The 19,036-nt window shown below is 41.4% G+C and overlaps 1 protein-coding gene across 1 annotated transcript in view; it reads left to right on the top strand.

Annotated features, from left to right (window-relative positions):
- Nucleotides 1–15,725: 15,725 nt before the first annotated feature.
- LOC126091975 (caseinolytic peptidase B protein homolog) overlaps nt 15,726–19,036 on the top strand; it is an 81,936-nt gene continuing 78,625 nt past the window's right edge. Inside the window, exon 1 of the mRNA XM_049907334.1 lies at nt 15,726–16,217. Within this exon, the coding sequence (XP_049763291.1) occupies nt 15,887–16,217 (331 nt within the window). The 5' untranslated portion in view covers nt 15,726–15,886. The remainder of the gene's footprint in view (nt 16,218–19,036) is intronic.

Genomic DNA, 19,036 nt, shown 5'->3' with positions numbered 1-19,036 from the left:
TCCATGGCCTCTAGCCACATTCCCCATCAAGTAAGTATGGGTTATGGTAGAAGTGGTACGTTGGGAAGTTCCGCTATAACTAACTCGATTGTTGCAGGTGCTTAAAAAACCTTTTTGATGGTTGAAACTAGCTTATTTACGTGTGGAAATGCGAGACGTATCGTCTCAGCTACACGATTCATGGCATGGGCAAGACATTTCATCTGGAGCAAGACTGGGTAAAATACCTTCGACAATTTAATAGCAGCAATCATGTATACGGCTGTATCATTGCAGATTACAAGTACTTTGTTTTCGCCTACACTGTTGGGGTAAAGTAATTTGAGCGCTTTATTAACAGAGTGAACAATTGTTTCCTGGTAAGAACATTTTAGCTCCTTGTTGCAGATCAGATGAGGTACAGAGCGAGTGTCAGGATCTAACTTCCCAATAATAAATTAGCCACATATCGATCTTGTCTGTCAGTTGTCTCATCGACAGAGATCCACATGTATGAATCACCTATATCCTCCCTTATCCTGCCCAATGTATTTTCGTATAAAGTAACTAAATAGTTCTTTCTCAGTGTGGATTCTGATGGAATGCTGCAGTGACAGTATTTCTCTAGAAAACTTTTCAGTTGGTAATTTTCAACTGCATTGAATGGTATGTTTGCTGCAACAATGGGTCGACACAGGTCAAGATGAAATTCGTTTTTTTTTTTGTTGCATTTGGTTTAGTTGCAAACATTTGTTCCAAGTTTGATTTATTTTTTAAGTTTTCCTGGTGTTTAATCCCAGTAACATGCTGACTTAAATGCGACCTCTGTTCAGAACGTACCTGTAAACAAAAAGAAATGAGAAATACTTTGTGGAAGATCTATTTAGCAAAATTAACCCATGTTAAGGGTTTAGAAACAATGCTTTTGCATTCTCTTGTGTCTGGTCCAAGTTAACTCGTGAAAACCCCAGTGGCATCACTGTTCTCTGAGTGGGCGTAGCAGATAAAAGGTTAACATTTTACTTATGTCTTTGTTGCACACATTGCAATGAATAACTCTTATGTTTGTAGAGAAATCAAGGAATGATTGCAACCACTGACGAATCAGAGATGATTTGGAGCTGGCTACTTTCGGCGTGCTTGACTTTCCACAAATACACTGTCGCTGTGAAATATTTCACCATATCCAAGCAGCGCGCTGATGACTGAACGGAGACAGTGCAGGTGGCCTGGTAGCCGCAGGGTCTGAGGCGCCTTGTCACGGTCTGTGCGGCTCCCCACGTCGGAGGTTCGAGTCCTCCCTGGGGCATGGGTGTGTGTGTTGTCCATAGCGAGGCTTAGGGACCGATGACATCAGCAGTTTACCACAAATTTCCAAACATTTCCAGTGCAGGTGTTTTAAACAGGCTGTTCCGACAGGGCAGAAGGAAGGCGCTGGAGGCAGATCACAAAGCTGCTCAGTGCCCTGCCGGCCCATTTGAAGGTTCACAGCGAGCGACAACACTCTGCGGAGCAGGACAGCCTGGAACAGCCTGGCTTATGCTGTCGTCGTCTGACACGATTGGGTGTGTTCGCGCATGGAAAAAAACCAGTTGTCATTCAATTACTGTTTTGTAAGTATCCGCGAATACCAGAAGAGTTATTTTGGACATACAAATTTTATTTGACTGGACTTTTAAAAATGACATACAATCAGGTTCTAACACGAAATCAGGTATTTTAGGTACTACAAAATTACAATTCTTGATAAAATATTTGAGTAATTCTTAGCTGGGAAGACCATGAGACAATGTTACCCATAAAAAATTTTATTTGATTGGATTTTTAAAATTTCGTTGGAATCAATGAGGAAGAGATTAGTGTTTAACGTCCCGTCGACAACGAGGTCATTAGAGACGGAGCGCAAGCTCGGGTGAGGGAAGGATGGGGAAGGAAATCGGCCGTGCCCTTTCAAAGGAACCATCCCGGCATTTCCCTGAAGCGATTTACGGAAATCACGGAGAACCTAAATCAGGATGGCCGGAGACGGGATTGAACCGTCGTCCTCCCGAATGCGAGTCCAGTTTGCTAACCACTGCGCCACCTCGCTTGGTTTGGAATCAAGAACTAATCTGAAATTGGGTATTTTCAGGTGCTATAAAACTAGCGTTTTCGATTTTAAATTGGCGTAATTCGTGTATGTACAACTTTTATTGCCTTTATTTAATGAGGAACAAAATAGTTTTTTACCTAAAATCCGAGGTCTATTCATCAGTCAATAATTCATACTTTCACAAAACATAAGATAGTTCAGAATTATCAGCCAGTGAAGATTCAATCAGATTACATTATTTCGCATCAGACTGTACATTCACTAAAACATCGCCCATTCAGTTTTAGATTTTTTTTTTTACATGAACCTTTTTGCTACAACTGCTCTTTTAGGGAGTCACACCTACGTTTTCTTTTTTTGGCACCTGACGAACCATTCTACACTCTAGCATACAACATATTACAGGCTCCAATAGCACCAGACAAAGATCACAGACTGCCTTCGTACTTCATACCTGACTGAGTTGCTGAACCAAGATACCGCAAACATCAGGGCCCCCTACTCGAATGCACCCGCCCGTGGATTAGCACTGGAAATCCCAAACCGCTTGCTCGTCCACACAGCGCACTTTGTCTAGCAGGCAAGGCGTAGCGCACCTGTCGGCGTCGTCAAAAGTTTCTGGCATTTCCAGAAAGGCTGGCGACTGACTGGGACAAAAATGGAAATCCCTATTTTCGTTGGTTCACTGGCAGGAAGACTGCCTCAGTGTTCATAGAAGCTCTCTGGTTCCACAAAACATAGACTCAATAATGGAGGTGTTCTCGACAGTAGGACTGGCGTGAATGAAGACTGTTAATATTCTATATTTGAAGAGTTTTGTTTTCTCCTCATGGTGGGCTCGGTGTGCCCAGCGACTGCAGTGATTACTGGATACAGCTTGAGTGCTACTAAACGATCTAGTATCTGAGTGCAGTTCACAGTGTAATTCGTTTGCGGTCTTTGCTCTCTGCTGTGTGAATTTGTTACACTTGTGTTTTAAAAAAGTACTTCAGTACTTTTGCTAGTACAACGGTCCATCTCGTTCAGTCTTTGAACTAGATCATCTCTGCTGCTTTTTTTTGCAGCGCCATACCTTACCTTTTGGATCTGCATTAACACATTTATAATGATATATTGTTTTACACATCGTTTACATTACAACTTTAACTGTATGTTTCTTGCAATAGCAGTAATCCGAGCATAATATTATTCTCCATTCGCCACAGGATGATGTGGATGCTCAGTATGTGTAGTTCTCATCATGTCTTCTTCTGATTCTTTGCTTATTTCTCTTACCTTTATGAAACTGTAGCACAAAGAGCACAAATTGCCACAATATACATCGTTTACATTCCAGCACTTTCCACCGCTCTTTTTACCTTTTTTCCAGACGCAGCACATTCACGATCCACACTCAGCGCCATCTTCTCGTGTTCTGTGCAAATAAATTGTAACAGAAGGTTTGTCCCCCACTAGCTTTTATCGGTGAGCCAGTGCGCACGTTGTTTCATAACAGTACCAAATGGAAATAGTATTGTGACTGCCACCATACATTTCATAAGTTAAAATAATGTTTGTATTGTACCAAAAGTCTCATGACATATGATTTGAACAAAACGTTCCAGCTGCTGCGGATGCTTCAGACTATGACATAGGCGCCATTCAGCCATAAAGACAATATGGTTTTGAACGACGAACTGCGCTCACTTCAAAGAATTTGACAGTGCCACAAAGAAATTACAGTCAGCTGATGATTATAACTGCGGTTGTAGTGACCGGTACAGATCGTGTATGCAACGGGCGTGATCAGCTGATCACCAGTGTCAGTTAACAGAGGTTCACGCATTTGCCGCACAGAGCGCTGTCCGAGAGCTTATTCCATGTTGCCAACAGCGTTGCAGTGAAACTCTCTGATTTATATTGTGGTCAATTACTCCTTTTTGTTATCGGGCATGATGATAAGTTATTAAAGCATCAGTTCTCCACAGTAAATCAATAAATGTTTCTGTTCCCTCTATGCCATTATTTCTTGTCTAGATGGGAATAGAAGATTTGCTACAACGAAATAAGTTGCCAGCGCTCTCTTCTGTTATCTCATACACATGTGACACGCATTTAATTTGTGGCCGACTTGCAGCATTGAAGACTTGCCTCAGTGGTGACCCTGTCGTAATAGTGTTCAAAAGATTACGGTCACAACGAAGAATATTTCCTGCACATGTGAGAATGAAGGGTTGACAATGCCCTTAATATTTCGAGACTCGCTGTGCAACATCCGTCCTTCTAGCCGACGAACCCCACGTTATAGTTCGCGCAAATGGAGGCAAAGTTCCAATGCTCTGGGGTAAACGCGGATTCCACGAAGTTTGGACTCGTAGTAAGCCAATTGGAGCACCGACCTGTAGCGCAAGTCCAAGACATGATTACATCCCCACTGGAGGTCAAATTGAAACGCAGCTCATACGCCGTGTATCTGCTTCATAAGAGGAGAGAGTACCCCAAATTCAAAAATGGCTCTGAGCACTGTTGGACTTAACTGCCGAGGTTATCAGTCCCCTAGAACTTAGAACTACTTCAACCTAACTAACCTAAGGACATCACACACATCCATGCCCGAGGCAGGATTCGAACCTGCGTCCACAGCGGTCGCGCGGTTGCAGAGTGTAGCGCCTAGAACCGCTCAGCCACTCCGGCCGGCAGTACCTCAAGTACTCTCGCGTGAAGACATCGGTTATAGAAAGCCTACGCAGTACCTACGCAACCTGCGAAGTAAAGTGAATGCAGTACAGCTCCTGACACGTTGTTGCGTACGTTGTGGAGCAGCAGACTGCCGGCGCAAGTCAAAACCGTAATAGCAACGCAGACGGATATGTACTTGGATGACATAGCTGCCTTAGCCGACCATATCCAAAATGCTATCGTGCCTGCCTCTGACTCCGATTCGGCGGTAATCCGATTCGGCCGTGCCTCAGTAGATGTGCGACCTGACTACGACAGACTATCCCAGAAGGTAACGGCACTGGAGCAACAACTAAATGATGGCTTATGTAACAAAGATGGAGCCTTAACCAAACAACTGAGTGAGCTGCTCGCCGATCACTTCTGAGTACAATTACTGGCGGTGATCGCAGAGCCGCTCTGCGTTCAATACCCCAGGTCAGGATGACGTGCCAATGGTTAACATAAGTAGGTACCATCGGCGTTTCAGACACTAAGCCCATAAATGTAATGTACCCTGCGAGTACAGAAATATCAAATAGCAAGCAGAAGCCGGTGCTCCTACCTCCGCCTCTACCTGCCTTTCCTTAACAGATCACACAAGTCGGTCTGTAAATTTTTGATAGACACTGTCTCTAATCTGAGTATTCTGACGAGTGATAGGACACACAGATATCGCCTGGCCACCGCCTTCAAGCTGCCAGCGACCAACAATTCAGACATTCTGACTTACAGTATACAGTACAGGGATTTTGATCTGGGGCTACATCGTGCAATAGTCTGAAAATTCATCGTAGCAGGCATCGCGGAACCAACTATCACTGCGGACCTGGTCGCCCACTGTCACCTGCTGCCCGACATCACTGACACATGTCTCCGAGATGCAGTCTCCGAGTTGTCAGCGACCATCACCGATGCCACGTGCCCAGCTCGCATGTCAGACTCATCCAGATGACGGCAGACTGTTCGACAACTTTCCTGCACTCACAAAGCCTATGGGGTTCCCTTATCATGTACATCACGACACCATTCATTATATTAATACCACAGCAGGTCCCCTGGTTTCGAGTAGATATAGATACTTAGCTCCAAACAGATACTCTATCGCCAAAGCCGAGTTTGATGCTATGCTCTCAGTAGGCCTTGTACGTCCATCTAGCGGTCCCTGGTCATCCCCGTGCATCTCATGCCCAAGAATAACGGTGCATAGAAGGCATGTGGCGATAGCCATCCCCTGAGTACTCAAATCATTTCCGACTGATAACTGGTTTCACACATCGAAGATTATAATCATGCTCTAAGCGAAAGGCGAGTCTTTAGCGTCCTTGACTGCAACAAAGCATACCCATAGATTCCGGTAGTGGAAGGAAGATGTGCCAAAGACAGTGGTAATCAGGCTCTTCCGTCTGTTTGAGAGCCTATTTATGATCTTTGGCTCCGTAATGCAGTCCAAACGTCGCAAAGATTTATTGACTCCATCCTATGGGGCGTGCCTCACTGATTTGCATACTTGATGACATTCCCATCTACTCTGACACTCCAGATTTGCACCAGCAACACCTGGCTGTGGTCCTTGAGCGCCTCAGTGTGTATGATATCGTCCTGAACGTGTCAAAATATGTGTTCAGAAGACCGCGAGAGGTGAAACTCTGTTACATTGGGCCCCAACAATGACAGACGCATTTGAAACGGTCAAAAATACCCTCGTTGATGCTGCGCTACTCGGGCACCCGAAATCAGTTGCCCCCTGGCACTTGTAGTCGAAGCCAGTCAGAAAGCGAGCGGAGCGGCACTGCAACAATATGTCAACGGGAATTGGCAACTTCTCACTTTATTTTCCCGTAAGTTAACGACGGCGTCGACCTGTGTGGCCGAGCGGTTCTAGGCGCTTCGGTCTGGAACCGCGCGACTGCTACGGTCGCAGGTTCGAGTCCTGCCACGGGGGTGGATGTGTCTGATGTCCTTAGGTTAGTTCCGTTTAAGTAGTTTTAACTTCTAGGGGACTGATGAACTCAGATGTTACGTCCCATAGAGCTCAGAGCCATTTGAACCATTCGATCGCTGGCGCAACAGCGATGGAGTTCATATGATCGCGAACTGTTGATCATCTACGCAGCAGTCAAATACTTCCGCGCCCAACTACAAGCAAGAACGTTCGCTATATTCACCCACAATAACCACTAACATTCGCTTATCGGCAAAACAACGATAACTTTTCTCCCAGACAATTGTGTCAGCTGGAGTACATTGCACAATTTACTACAGATTTACAAGACTTCTCCAGCCTCAACAGTCTAGTAGCAGACTGCTTGTTTCGCATTAGCACAGTCCTGAGACAGTTGATTTCGCTCACTTATGCGACGCACAGCAAACAGATGAACTGCGCAGCATGCTGCACAATACCCAGACTGTACTGCAACTGTACTTGTTAATGAACCAAGCGCGAATTTTCAACTATACAGCGACAAGTCAATAGGCAAAAGCAGCACATACAAAACAATCTTGCACGCTCTTCACGACGTCTGCCACCCCGGCGTTCAGAGCATCTGTGAAACTTGTCGCCTCGCGCTACGTTTTGCCAAGACTTCAAAAGTATTGTCGACAGTGGGCGCGTACGTCCATATCTTTCCAACGTAATAAAGCCAGTCGAAATGTTCACACACCCATTCGCGATTTTCCAGACACCACCGAAAGGTTCGCCCACGTCCATGTTGACGACGTGGGACGTTTGCCCCCATTAGATGGACTATGTTGCTTGCTTACAACTGTGGAGCGATTCAGACGCTGGACCAGGGCCAATTCCCATAGAAGATCCTTCCACCGAGACTCTGGTGATAGCATTCTTGTCTCAGTGGATCGCGCGATTTGGGTGCCCACTTCACATCATAACAGACAAGGGACGCCAATTTAACTCCGAGCTCTTTGCACAGATTAGCAAAATTCTGTAGCGCCTTCCACCATCCAGCCACAAGCTATCACTCTGCAGGCAAAGGTACAAGTCAAACATCATAGATGTAACGAACACCGGCATTCATAACCAGTTCCAGGCGCCATGAGCTCTCCTGAGAAAAGCCATGAAGGATAATATTGCTGTAATCAATAATTGGAAGTATAAATGTTTGTACAAGATTTTTTCAGCTCAGGTGGGAAGAATTTTTATATTTTTAGGTGTTACAAATAACATGCTTTAAATAAAAATTTTCTGTTGTCATTTAATGTATGGTCATGCCTGAGTTTAGCATTTTTCACAGTTTGACTTATTCTGTTCCGTTTCACCTGAAAGTAATATAATTTTCAGGCATGTGGTGCAGTTTGTATGCCCAATGTGCAGGGTCTCTGAGATTCATGAGCTGTTTTAGTTCTTCAGTTAGCCAAAGTGCAAATGTCTTTCTTATGTTATCGGTTCTTAGGGGAGCATATTTGTCATAAAGCTGAGTAAGTTTTTTAGTAGTCAATAAAGTTTTTTGTTAATGTCCAAGATGTGAATAGAAGACGTCACCCAAACTACATCTTGCGTCTCAGTTGTAAGTTCAGATGAAGTAATGTGTTTGAAGTCTTGGTATGTAGGCAGTTGTGGTTTCTTTCTGGAACAATGTAGCGAGTATGTCAAGAAAATTATGCTTTTGAAGGCAGTATGAACCTGGAAAACTCAAAGAAATTGATAGACCGGATCAAGGACATTGACATATTGGACATATCAGGCCTCATGTCATGTTGTGTCACATAAATGTACACATGCATTCTGAGAAATGAAACAATCAACGTCACTACGTAAGGACTAAAACAACAAGGCAATACACCACACACACACACACATGCACGCTGATGAAACAGCAACCACACTCAGGATCATAACAGCACAAAATTATTTTATATTCAACAATGAGTTTTATTCCCAGCCTGAAGGACTGCCAGTGGCATCACCGATCAGAGACCTCTCAGTCAAAATATTCATGAACAACGTAGAGAAGAGCTTCAGACGCACAATAAACCAAAAAAGACGAAGTTATAAAATGGTGTCATTATGTCAATGACGTAATTTACCTGATCGATCAATCACGTACACACATGAAACAGCTACACAATGAAATAAACCATTTACACCCAAAAATTCACTTAATTATAGAAGCAGGAAAGACATTAAATTTTGTGGATCTCACCACACAAAGAATAAAACCACTCCTGACTTCACAACATTCAGGAAACCGAGAACCATGAGCACAACCATTCACACAGACATTGACACACAAACAAGCAGGATTCATATTCAGGCTTCACAGATTAAACAGAACACCTTTAAGCAAACTGAGCTAAATACAATAAGACAATTTGCAGTGCAAAATGAATACGATACCCATATGACAGAGAAACTAACCTAACAAAAATAGAAACAGAAAATAAATGAACAGGCCACATGCACACAGGACTTGTACAACAACACAGAACACAACATACAGAGAAGACCACATGCAAGACACAACAAAGCAGTAACCTACATACGAAACAAAATGGTACATACTCGCATGCAATAATAAAATTGTTCACAGAATAGACAACGTTTTAAAGAAACAGGGATTTTATACATGTTACAGGGCAGACAACACAACTCAGAAAGAGTTGAGTACACAGGAAACACCCAAAGATAAATTTCAACAGATCAGGCATGTATCCACTTACATGCCACACTTGACAGCCAGTATGCATAAGGTGGAATATGTAGGAACATTAAAACAAGAATTCACAACACCCTAGAGCACTAAAAAGGTAATAGGTCCCATAGCACATTTTCCGACCACCTAATAGCCCACAACCATCACCCAACTTAAATAGAAACAGATCCAAAAATGCTAAAAACCCAACCACAGCGTATACCAAACGCTTAAAGTAGAACAAAATTTACACATGCAGAATGCATTAGCACAATGGAAACAGATTACAAACGATCACTCTGCACTATGCAATGGCACACCATTTAACACTTAAAGGAACTAAAAAAAGACGCAACAAGCAGCTAAACCTCCTCCCCCCCCCCCACGCACACACACAAAAAGAGAGAGCGAGAAAGTAGACGAAATTCGGATTTAGCACGAAACTCACTTGAGAACAAGTGAACGCCAACGTTGACCGGGCACACAACAGTAACATGTACACTGTATTCCATCATTTTCGAGAGTGCATCCGGGATATTATTAACTCTTGTACCTATGTTTTGGCTGACAAGCTTTCAGTTACTCTCATGGAGACTCCCTTTCAAGGCTCGTGAAGCACTTTGCACCGTGGAGTAAACGGGCATGCGTCAGAGATATCTTTATCAATACTGCAAGCGATACGCCACAGGCATGTCTGAAAGGTTGTCAGCGAAATATCGATACAACAGTTACAACATCGAGTGAACAGATGTTCACTTCCTAGTGCTTTGAGAATGAAATTGCATACAGCAGAGAGAAGAAAATCAGCAGTAAATCTGGAAGAAGAACAACTGTAGATCTATATCAAAGAAAATTGCCACTGAAGATATCTTGCAAACAATAAAGACGAAATGCGTTTGGCAAGAAAAATTTGTTGCATTCAGTTGCGATATATGGATCTAAAGTAGTAATTAATAACATAATATTACAGACAACTGAGTGCAAGAGGACAATAGCGATGTTCTAGTATGTAAGTCATTACAATGGCAAATAACATTTTGCTGGATCTGTTTACATTAAATCAAACCTTTTTAATTTCTAACATGTTCTTTTAGTATGTTCAGCGATGAAGAGCGGAAATGCGTTTTATTTTACGAGTTAGCTGAAACAAATCAATGAACATTATACACTGTAGCGCCAAAGAAACTGGTACACGCATGCTTATTCAAATACTGATACATGTAAACAGGCAGAAACGGCGCTGCGGTCGGCAACGCCTACATAAGACAACAAGTGTCTGACACAGTTGTTAGATCGGTTACTGCTGCTACAATAGCAGGTTATCAAGATTTAAGTGAGTTTGAATGTGGTGTTATAGTAGGCGCACGAGCATGGACTTGACTAATGTATGAAGTAGTGCTGGAGGGAATTGGCACCATGAATTCTGCACAGCTGGCCCTGCATGCACAGGGTATTTTCCTGTACGACAATTTCACGAGTGTACCGCGAAAATCAGAAATCCGGAAAAACATCAAATCTCCTACATCGCTGCGGCCGGAAAAAGATCCTGCAAGAACCAACGATGACTGAAGAGAATCGTTCAATATGACATAAGTGCAACCCATTCACAAATTTCTGCAGATTTCAATGCTAGACAATCAAGTGTCAGCGTGTGAACCATTGAACAAAACATCATCAATATGGGCTTTTGGAGCTGAAGGCCCACTTGGGTACCCTTGATGACTGCATGACACAAAGGATTACGCCTCGCCTGTGCCTGTCAACACCGACGTTGAACTGTTGATGAGTGGAAACATGTTGGCTGGTCAGACAGGTCCTGTTTCAAATTGTATCGAGCAGATAATCGTATATGGTTACGAAGACAACCTCATAAAACCATGGACCCTGCATGTCAGGAGGGGACAGCTCAAGATGGTGGAGGCTCTGTAATAGTGTGGGGCATGTATAGTTGAAGTGATACGGGCACCTGATACTCTAGATACGACGCTGACAGGTGACACATATGTAAGCATCCTGTCTTATCACCTGCATCGATTATGTCCCTTATGCATCCCGACGGTCTTGGGCAATTCCAGCAGGACAATGCGACACTCCACACGTCCTGAATTGCTACAGAGTGGCTCCAGGAACACTCTCCTGAGTTTAAACGCTTCCGCTGGCTACCAGACTCCTCAGACATGAACATTATTGAACCTATTTTGGATGCCTTGCGATGTGCTGTCCAGAAGAGATCTGCAGCCCCCCCCCCCCCCCGGTGCTCTTATGGATAAATGATTTATGGACAGCTGTGCGGGATTCGTGGTGCCAATTCCCTCCAGCACTACTTCATACATTAGTCAAGTTAATGCCACGTCGTGTTGCGGTGCTTTTGCGTGCCAGAGGGGGCCTGTGCGATATTAGGCACGTGTACCAGTTTCTTTGGCTCTTTAACGTACTATAGGGACCAACCAAATGGGGCAGTTCAGCTGTTCAGACACTGGCATCATACTCCGGAGAATGTAGTTGGTCTGTCCACCCTTCCTGATTTAGATTTTCTGTGATTTTAACTAAGGCAAATGCCTCGATGATTCCTTGATCGAGGCCATGGTCAGCCACCTGTTCTAAGTTGCAAGACCAGTTGTCCTATCTTCACAAAGCATCTTATATACTCTGTGTGTTGTATATTTTGAGCTATCTATTTGTACTGTGTCACCTCAACAGTTCCTATATCATTGTGAGATGAGCCTTGTTTAAGTAATCATAATGATAATAATAATATCTAACAAACAATATGTGTCTGAAGTGTTTTTTTTTTGCAGTATCATGCTAGGTGTAAAAAGATATTTCCTACTCAGAAACTACAAAGAATGTCCGCCCCAGTAGCTGAGTGGTCAGCGTGACGGATTGCCGTCCCCCAGGCCCGGGTTCGATTCCCGGCTGGGTCGGAGATTTTCTCCGCTCAGGGACTGGGTGTTGTGTTGTGTTCATCATCATTTCATCCCCATCCGGCGTGCAGGTCGCCCAATGTGGCGCCGAATGTAATAAGACCTGCGCCAAGGCGGCCGGACCTGCCCCGCGAGGGGCCTCCCGGCCGATGACGCCAAACGCTCATCATCATCATCATCACTACAAAGAATATCGTTCACATACTATTTATTGTTCCCAGATGAATAAGTATATAAATCAAGTAAAAATATATATTCATGGCCTGACAGTAAAACACCATGGCATACTGTCAAACCATAAAATATGCAACAGCATGTGGCCTAGTTGAAGTCATAAAATTTTTGTGTGAGGAATCGAGATCTACTGCTGTTTGCACGTAGGTGACGAAACATGCTTGGGTAAGAAAAGAAAGAATGAGGTTTTCTGCTGAAGGCAGAGAACAAAACCATATTTAGTTGACAGACTGAGGCCAAAGTACGTGATGAGACTGACAATTCGAAAAAAGTGATTATTTCTATGTTTTAGCTGGCTTGATCGTCAAATAAGCAAACAGTAACAGTAAGAAATGAATAGGATAAAAAGAGATCGACAAATAGAGAAATGCAGCAGTTGATTATTTATTTTTTTATTTATTTATTACATATCACATTAATCTGTATTGTGATAAATCACAAGGATATGGAACGAGTCATTATTGCTTAACAGATATAATATACATATATAAAATGACAAAAATGCACCATAAAATGATGGGTAAACTTGACAGTTAAAATCAAATCAAAGGCATAGCTCAAATAGCATAAAACAACTACTGAAAAAGAAAATATAGTACATTGTCCAACTTAAACAGTTGAGGTGAGTTATAACAAAACACATTAAAACAAAGTTTTAAGAATATAAATAGCAATCAGTGCTTTATCTGCAGGTACTCATCAAGAGTGTAGACGGAATTTCCCATTATGTATTCTCTTAATTTACGTTTAAAAGTAGATAAGATGTGAACATTAATATCTGAAGGAAGAAAGTTGAAAATTTTTGTGGCAGAATAATGAACACCTTTTTGCAAAACACTTAAATGTTTTAGATCCCTGTGTAAATCATTTTATGATCTATCATCATGATCATGACATTCACTATTAGATTTACAAAGAGACTGGTTATTAGAAACAAAAATCATCAGAGGAAATATGTATTGAGAGGTGACTGTTAATATTTGTAAGTTACGGAACAGATTACTGCCAGAACATCTTGGATGACCACCACTTATGAGTCTCATAGCTCTCTTCTATGCAGTAAATATTGTTTTAGCTGAAGGCTGGTTATCCCAAAATATTATGCCACATGACATGATAGAATGAAAATAACCAAAGTAGGCAGCTTTGATAGCGTCCATGTCGCCAGTGGGGGTGATTACACTCAGAGCATATATTGGCACAGTGTGCCCTATATGTAGGTTGCCACAGCAAAGCATATATCTTGACTGACTTACTTACGAGGAACTAAAATAAGTACGTTACAACTTGCATTCGACTGAAACTGACAGTTTAAATATGGCGCGAACATAAATATAAAGGCCCGTCCACACGCAACGATCTGTCTGCGCAAATGTCTGCGCACATCACATCTGCGCAGACAGATCGTTGCGTGTGAACAGAACATTTGCACCAACCTGAGGTGTGTGCAAACCTGGAAGTTGGAGTTGGAGGTTTGAGCAAAACCTCTCAAACCTGTGGGTTCAAACCACACCTGTGCAGACAAGTTGGAGCGTGTGGACAGGAGATCGCCGCAAATCTGGCGCGAAACAGCTGTTTGCTCAGTCTAGTGTTTGTATTTGTGCGCACAGGGCATTAAAATAGCTGATACTCGTCAGTTTGTAAGTTTGTAAGTGAATTCATTGAAATATATAGAAACGACCCATGTTTGTGGAAGATTAACAGTAAAGAATATAGTGACCGAGACAAAAAGACAGCAGCATACAATTCTCTAATTGAAAAATTGCGGACAGTTGACGCCCTGCAAACAGAGTAACAGTAATTTTAAAAAAAAATTCGTTGCCAACTGTTTACCGAAAAGAGTTATCCAAAGTTCAGAAATCTAGAAAATCTGGTGTAGGAGTTTTGTATCCTGTAACAAAAGTTTGTAACAGGTTGCTTCTACACAGTAGCGAACTGAAAGTGCCTACTCAGAAACAAAGTAAACCATAGCTCATTGGCCATGTAGGTATATAATCTCTAATAGTATGGGCCTACTGTGTTTTAAACACGCCTACAACACCAAAAATATTATCTGTAACTTGACAGACTTAATTTACTTGACTTGCTTTCATGAACTCATCCTTCAGGACAGCGTAAATAGCTTCACATGTGTTGGGTATTATTTCACTCAACGCTTGTTTCGATATTGCAGTTGAAAATTCCAAATCCTTGTAGCACCTTCCTGTTGCTAGGAATCTTAATGTTACCCCCAGCCGTTCATGAGGAGAAATTGCCCTTCTCATACAAGTATTTTTTCTCATAATATGAGGGGTTAAAAACTTTAAGAGATAATTATGAGTTTCGACATCCATCAGCAAATAATTTCGCCAGTCGTTAGGTTCGCCCTGCAACTCTCGCAGTAAATTTACGTGAGAAAACTGATTTCGCTTTAGCAGCCACTGTCTACACCATTTTGACCGTTTTCTGTTTCCTGCGGTTGGTCTGAATGTTTTTTGCATCACAAGCTGCGAACACAGACCACAACAGAACTTCCTCCATTTCTATATTTCAAAATAACTGAATTAAATTTTTGACGTTTACGGGGAGCGTAGTCGCTTGCCACTGCTATTCCTTTTCTACACCGACAGATGGCAGGCGAGTAGTAGATTGGGGTTTGTGTGGTGTGAACACATCACAATTGCAGCGATCTTTTGCATGTACAGACATCTGCGCCGATGTCTGCGCAGACAGATCGTTGCGTGTGGACCGGGCTTTAGGCTGCGCTACACATCAATGTGTTACTACAACTTTTATTTAGCATCCACATTCGTTGGCTTCACAACCAAATTATCGCCTTCCCCCAAAACTGCACCGCGGGCTACGCTAAGATCAGGTTGTCATCACAACCAAATCGACTTATTTCAGCTGCATGCTTAATTTTGACTATAGACGTCATACACAATGGTAGTTCGCCTCTGAAACTTTTCTTTGTTTCTTCAGTTCGTGCAATTAATACGTAGAGATAAAAAGTTCAAGAACTTTATTAAGTTTAGATATCAAACGATAAGTATTCACGGGAACTATGCGCCATTAACACAGAAGAGAAATTTGTCTCGCCTGATGTAATATTTCTGTATCTCTCGTAAGGATCGTGGTTCTTGAAATATCTTTGGCATATGATGTATCTTGCAATGAAGACGTTTGGTTAATGAACAGGCGGGAGACCAGCAAGGTGCAGACGATATTTGAAAATTGTGGAAATGGCATTTGGGGTTACGTGTGCGATGTCATAAAATTTAGTCGTTATGTAAATCATCATTTCCAATTGTTATGTGTAAATAGTGCTGCTCATGGCACTGTCGCGTGTCATAAAATTCGATATGCTGTATTTACAGCATGTCGCGAAAAATTTGCAAGAGATATTTTCTAGGCACGGATTGCGTAAAGGTTTTATGACCAAGAGGTGTCATTTTCAAATCTATAATCAACAGAAATGTGTGTGTTGTTGGTCTTTGTGTCTTCCGCAAAGCCGAACGAGAATGTCAGATGTGGTGAAGAATATATCGAAGCTGAAGTTCAGTGACTTTTCAGAAAAAACTTTTCATGGTCCATTGATTTTTGTATCTGGCAGCCTAAGCACGATTGTTGCGCTCTGTGCTGAGCGGCATGATAACTTGCAAGGTAAACCAATTGTGTTTTAACTTACTATACGGTCTTGACAAGTCTCTCCTGTATGCTATATTAATCTTGAACCTTTATACAATAGGGTAGTTATATTCTGGGTAACAACATTTGAAGCACGTTGTAGCTGCGAGCGAAGCAATTAAAATTCTTGTTAAGCGTCATAAGATTCCAGGATTCCGTAAGATTATGTCGCTGTGCCCTGCTCTTTAATACTGTTTACGACAAATAAACAAAGCAAATTTAAAACTATCCCTCAACTACATGAGCACAAATGAAAATATAAAAATAATTTCTACGTCAGCTATGCATCCTTTGAGAATGAGAAGTTTGTAGCTTATACTCAAAAGTTTGAAGTCTTTGTATGTAGTCAGTTGTGGTTTCTTTCTGAAACATTGCAGCGAGTACGTCACGAAAAATATGCTTTTGAAGGCACTATGAACCTGGGAAACTCAAAGGAATTGGACAGGATCAAGAACATGACATACCGGACATAGCAAGCCTTATATCATGTTGTGTCGCTTGCATTCTGATAAATGAAAGAATCAACGTCACTATGTAAGGACTAAAACAACAAGGCAAGACACACACTGATGAAACAGCAACCACACTCTGGATCATAACAACACAAAACTATTTTTTATTCAACAATGAGTTTTATTCCCAGCCTGAAGGGATAAATGTTCACACACAGACATTAATCAATATATTGGTATTTTCATATATATTAAGCAAAATATCGTGTTAGTGACCTGCGTGAAATACTTACCAGAGTGACTACGTGATTTTTGGTTCTCAGTATTTCAATAGCAAGGTATGAAACTATGTTCATTATAAATGTGCCAACAATTATACAATACATGTTAAATATTATGGTATCACTCAGTGGCAGTAGTATGCTTCAGTAATGGATAATTTATTGGTAATGAAAAAACAGCAGTTGTATAGAATGACCACATGAACTGGATTTCGAAGGCAGTTGCCAAAGAGGTTGACACAGTGCGTACTCCACTAAAAAGTGCCTATAATTAATTTTACGTATTAAAATATTTTCTGGAAGTATTCTGAATATTGAGATTTTGGCAGTAGGAAGTTACATTCAACCTTGATTATCTTTTTAGATGACAATGATTGTAGTGCAGTTTGAATCATAGTAGATTTCACTAGAATAGAATATTCTGCTGCAGTCATTATATTGCTGTCATAAATCTGACCTACAGAAGAAAAAACACTGGCTCCTTTGTTGTTTTCAAAATTTTTATAATGACATGCAAGTTTGTATAAACAACTGATAAGGTTGTATTTTTTCTACTACAGTAAAATAAGGACCTGAGTCGTTGCTTCAGTCCACAGGTGAGCCTGCAGTCCTCCAACTCCAGATCCTTAATTGTGCCATTTTGTCCCATCTGTGCTAGTACTGTGTAAAGAGATTCCTTAGTTCCTCATGAATAATGGTAGAAGTGCTGTCTCACTGTTATCAGGTGATGCTGCTGTGTATAGGATCAGTCCACATCATATGAAACGGAGATTTGGTCATTAGTGTCGGAGAGTGATGTGGGCCTGGCAAATGCCCAGTGGGCAGGACATTTTTACGAGGGTTGCAACTTAAATAGAGGCAACTATTTATTCACAGCCGATACAAAAGAGTTACATGTTTGAACCTGTTACTGCCCTTCAAAGTAGTCACCAGCATTGTGTCGAACCTGTTGCCAGGTTATAGTTTGCTATTCTGCTCCTTTCTTTATTTACGTTCATGTGATTGGACTGCTCTGAAGATAAAATGAGTACACTAACATAAAAAAGAATAACAACAAAGAATCGATGCCAAAGGTGCTGGAATCGCTAGATTTATTTATTTCTTTATTTAGTCCTTCAAATCCTATATGTATAGAATATATACGAGGATATTGGACATGGTTAGGTATTTACAAGATAAAATACAGCTTGTATTGCAGTCCTAAGGACTAGATATTGAAGTAATTTAGCAAAGATTCATAAATACAACAAACATTACAGGCAACATACAAAGTAGAATATTAATAATGCATCTTTATATTTGTTGTTTGGCTTTTATATATTCTGTCAGACTGTAAAAGCAATGATCAATTAAATATGCCTTTACTTCAGCCTTAAAACTACAGAGTTTACCTATTGATTTAATATGTTTAGGTAGATTATTGAAAATCTTTATCCCAGTATGTAGTGTGCCTTTTTGGCACAATGATGTTCTCACCTGTTTCATATGAAGGTCAGATTTTTGCCTTGTATTGTGTGCATGTATATCTTCATTTTTTAACAAGATATCTTGGTATCTATCGATATATTGTTTGATGAAAACTGATGTTTCGTAGATAAAAATGCAAGGAAGAGGAAGAACTGACAGTTTTTTGAATATGGGTGTGCATGATTTCGTATTGTTTACCCCTTCAATAATTCTTAGTATTCTCTTTTGCATCCTGAAAAGTTTAATATTTGTTGTTGTATTGCCCCAGAAGATTATGCCATATTTAATTACAGAACGCACATAGGAGTAGTATACATTTAACAGGCTGGCTTTGCTGCAACAAGTTTTTAAGATCCGTATCATGTAACAGGTTTTGCTTAGTTTTCTTTGCAAACACTCAATGTGTGCCTCCCATTTTGTGTTGTTCTGGAGCCAGAGTCCCAGAAATTTAGTGCTGTCAACACTTTCAAGAACTCTGGACCTAAGTTCCATTTCTATGTTTGGGTGGTGTCTTCCTTTTACATTATAGAAGTTCAGTGCTAATGTCTTTTCTTTGTTTATAATTAGCTTGTTGTAGCTGAACCACTGTTCTACA

This window comes from Schistocerca cancellata, chromosome 7 (genome assembly GCF_023864275.1).
Source record: "Schistocerca cancellata isolate TAMUIC-IGC-003103 chromosome 7, iqSchCanc2.1, whole genome shotgun sequence".
NCBI lineage: Eukaryota > Metazoa > Arthropoda > Insecta > Orthoptera > Acrididae > Schistocerca > Schistocerca cancellata.
Note: the sequence above shows the minus strand (reverse complement) of the source record. Positions and strands in the feature narration are given on the sequence as shown.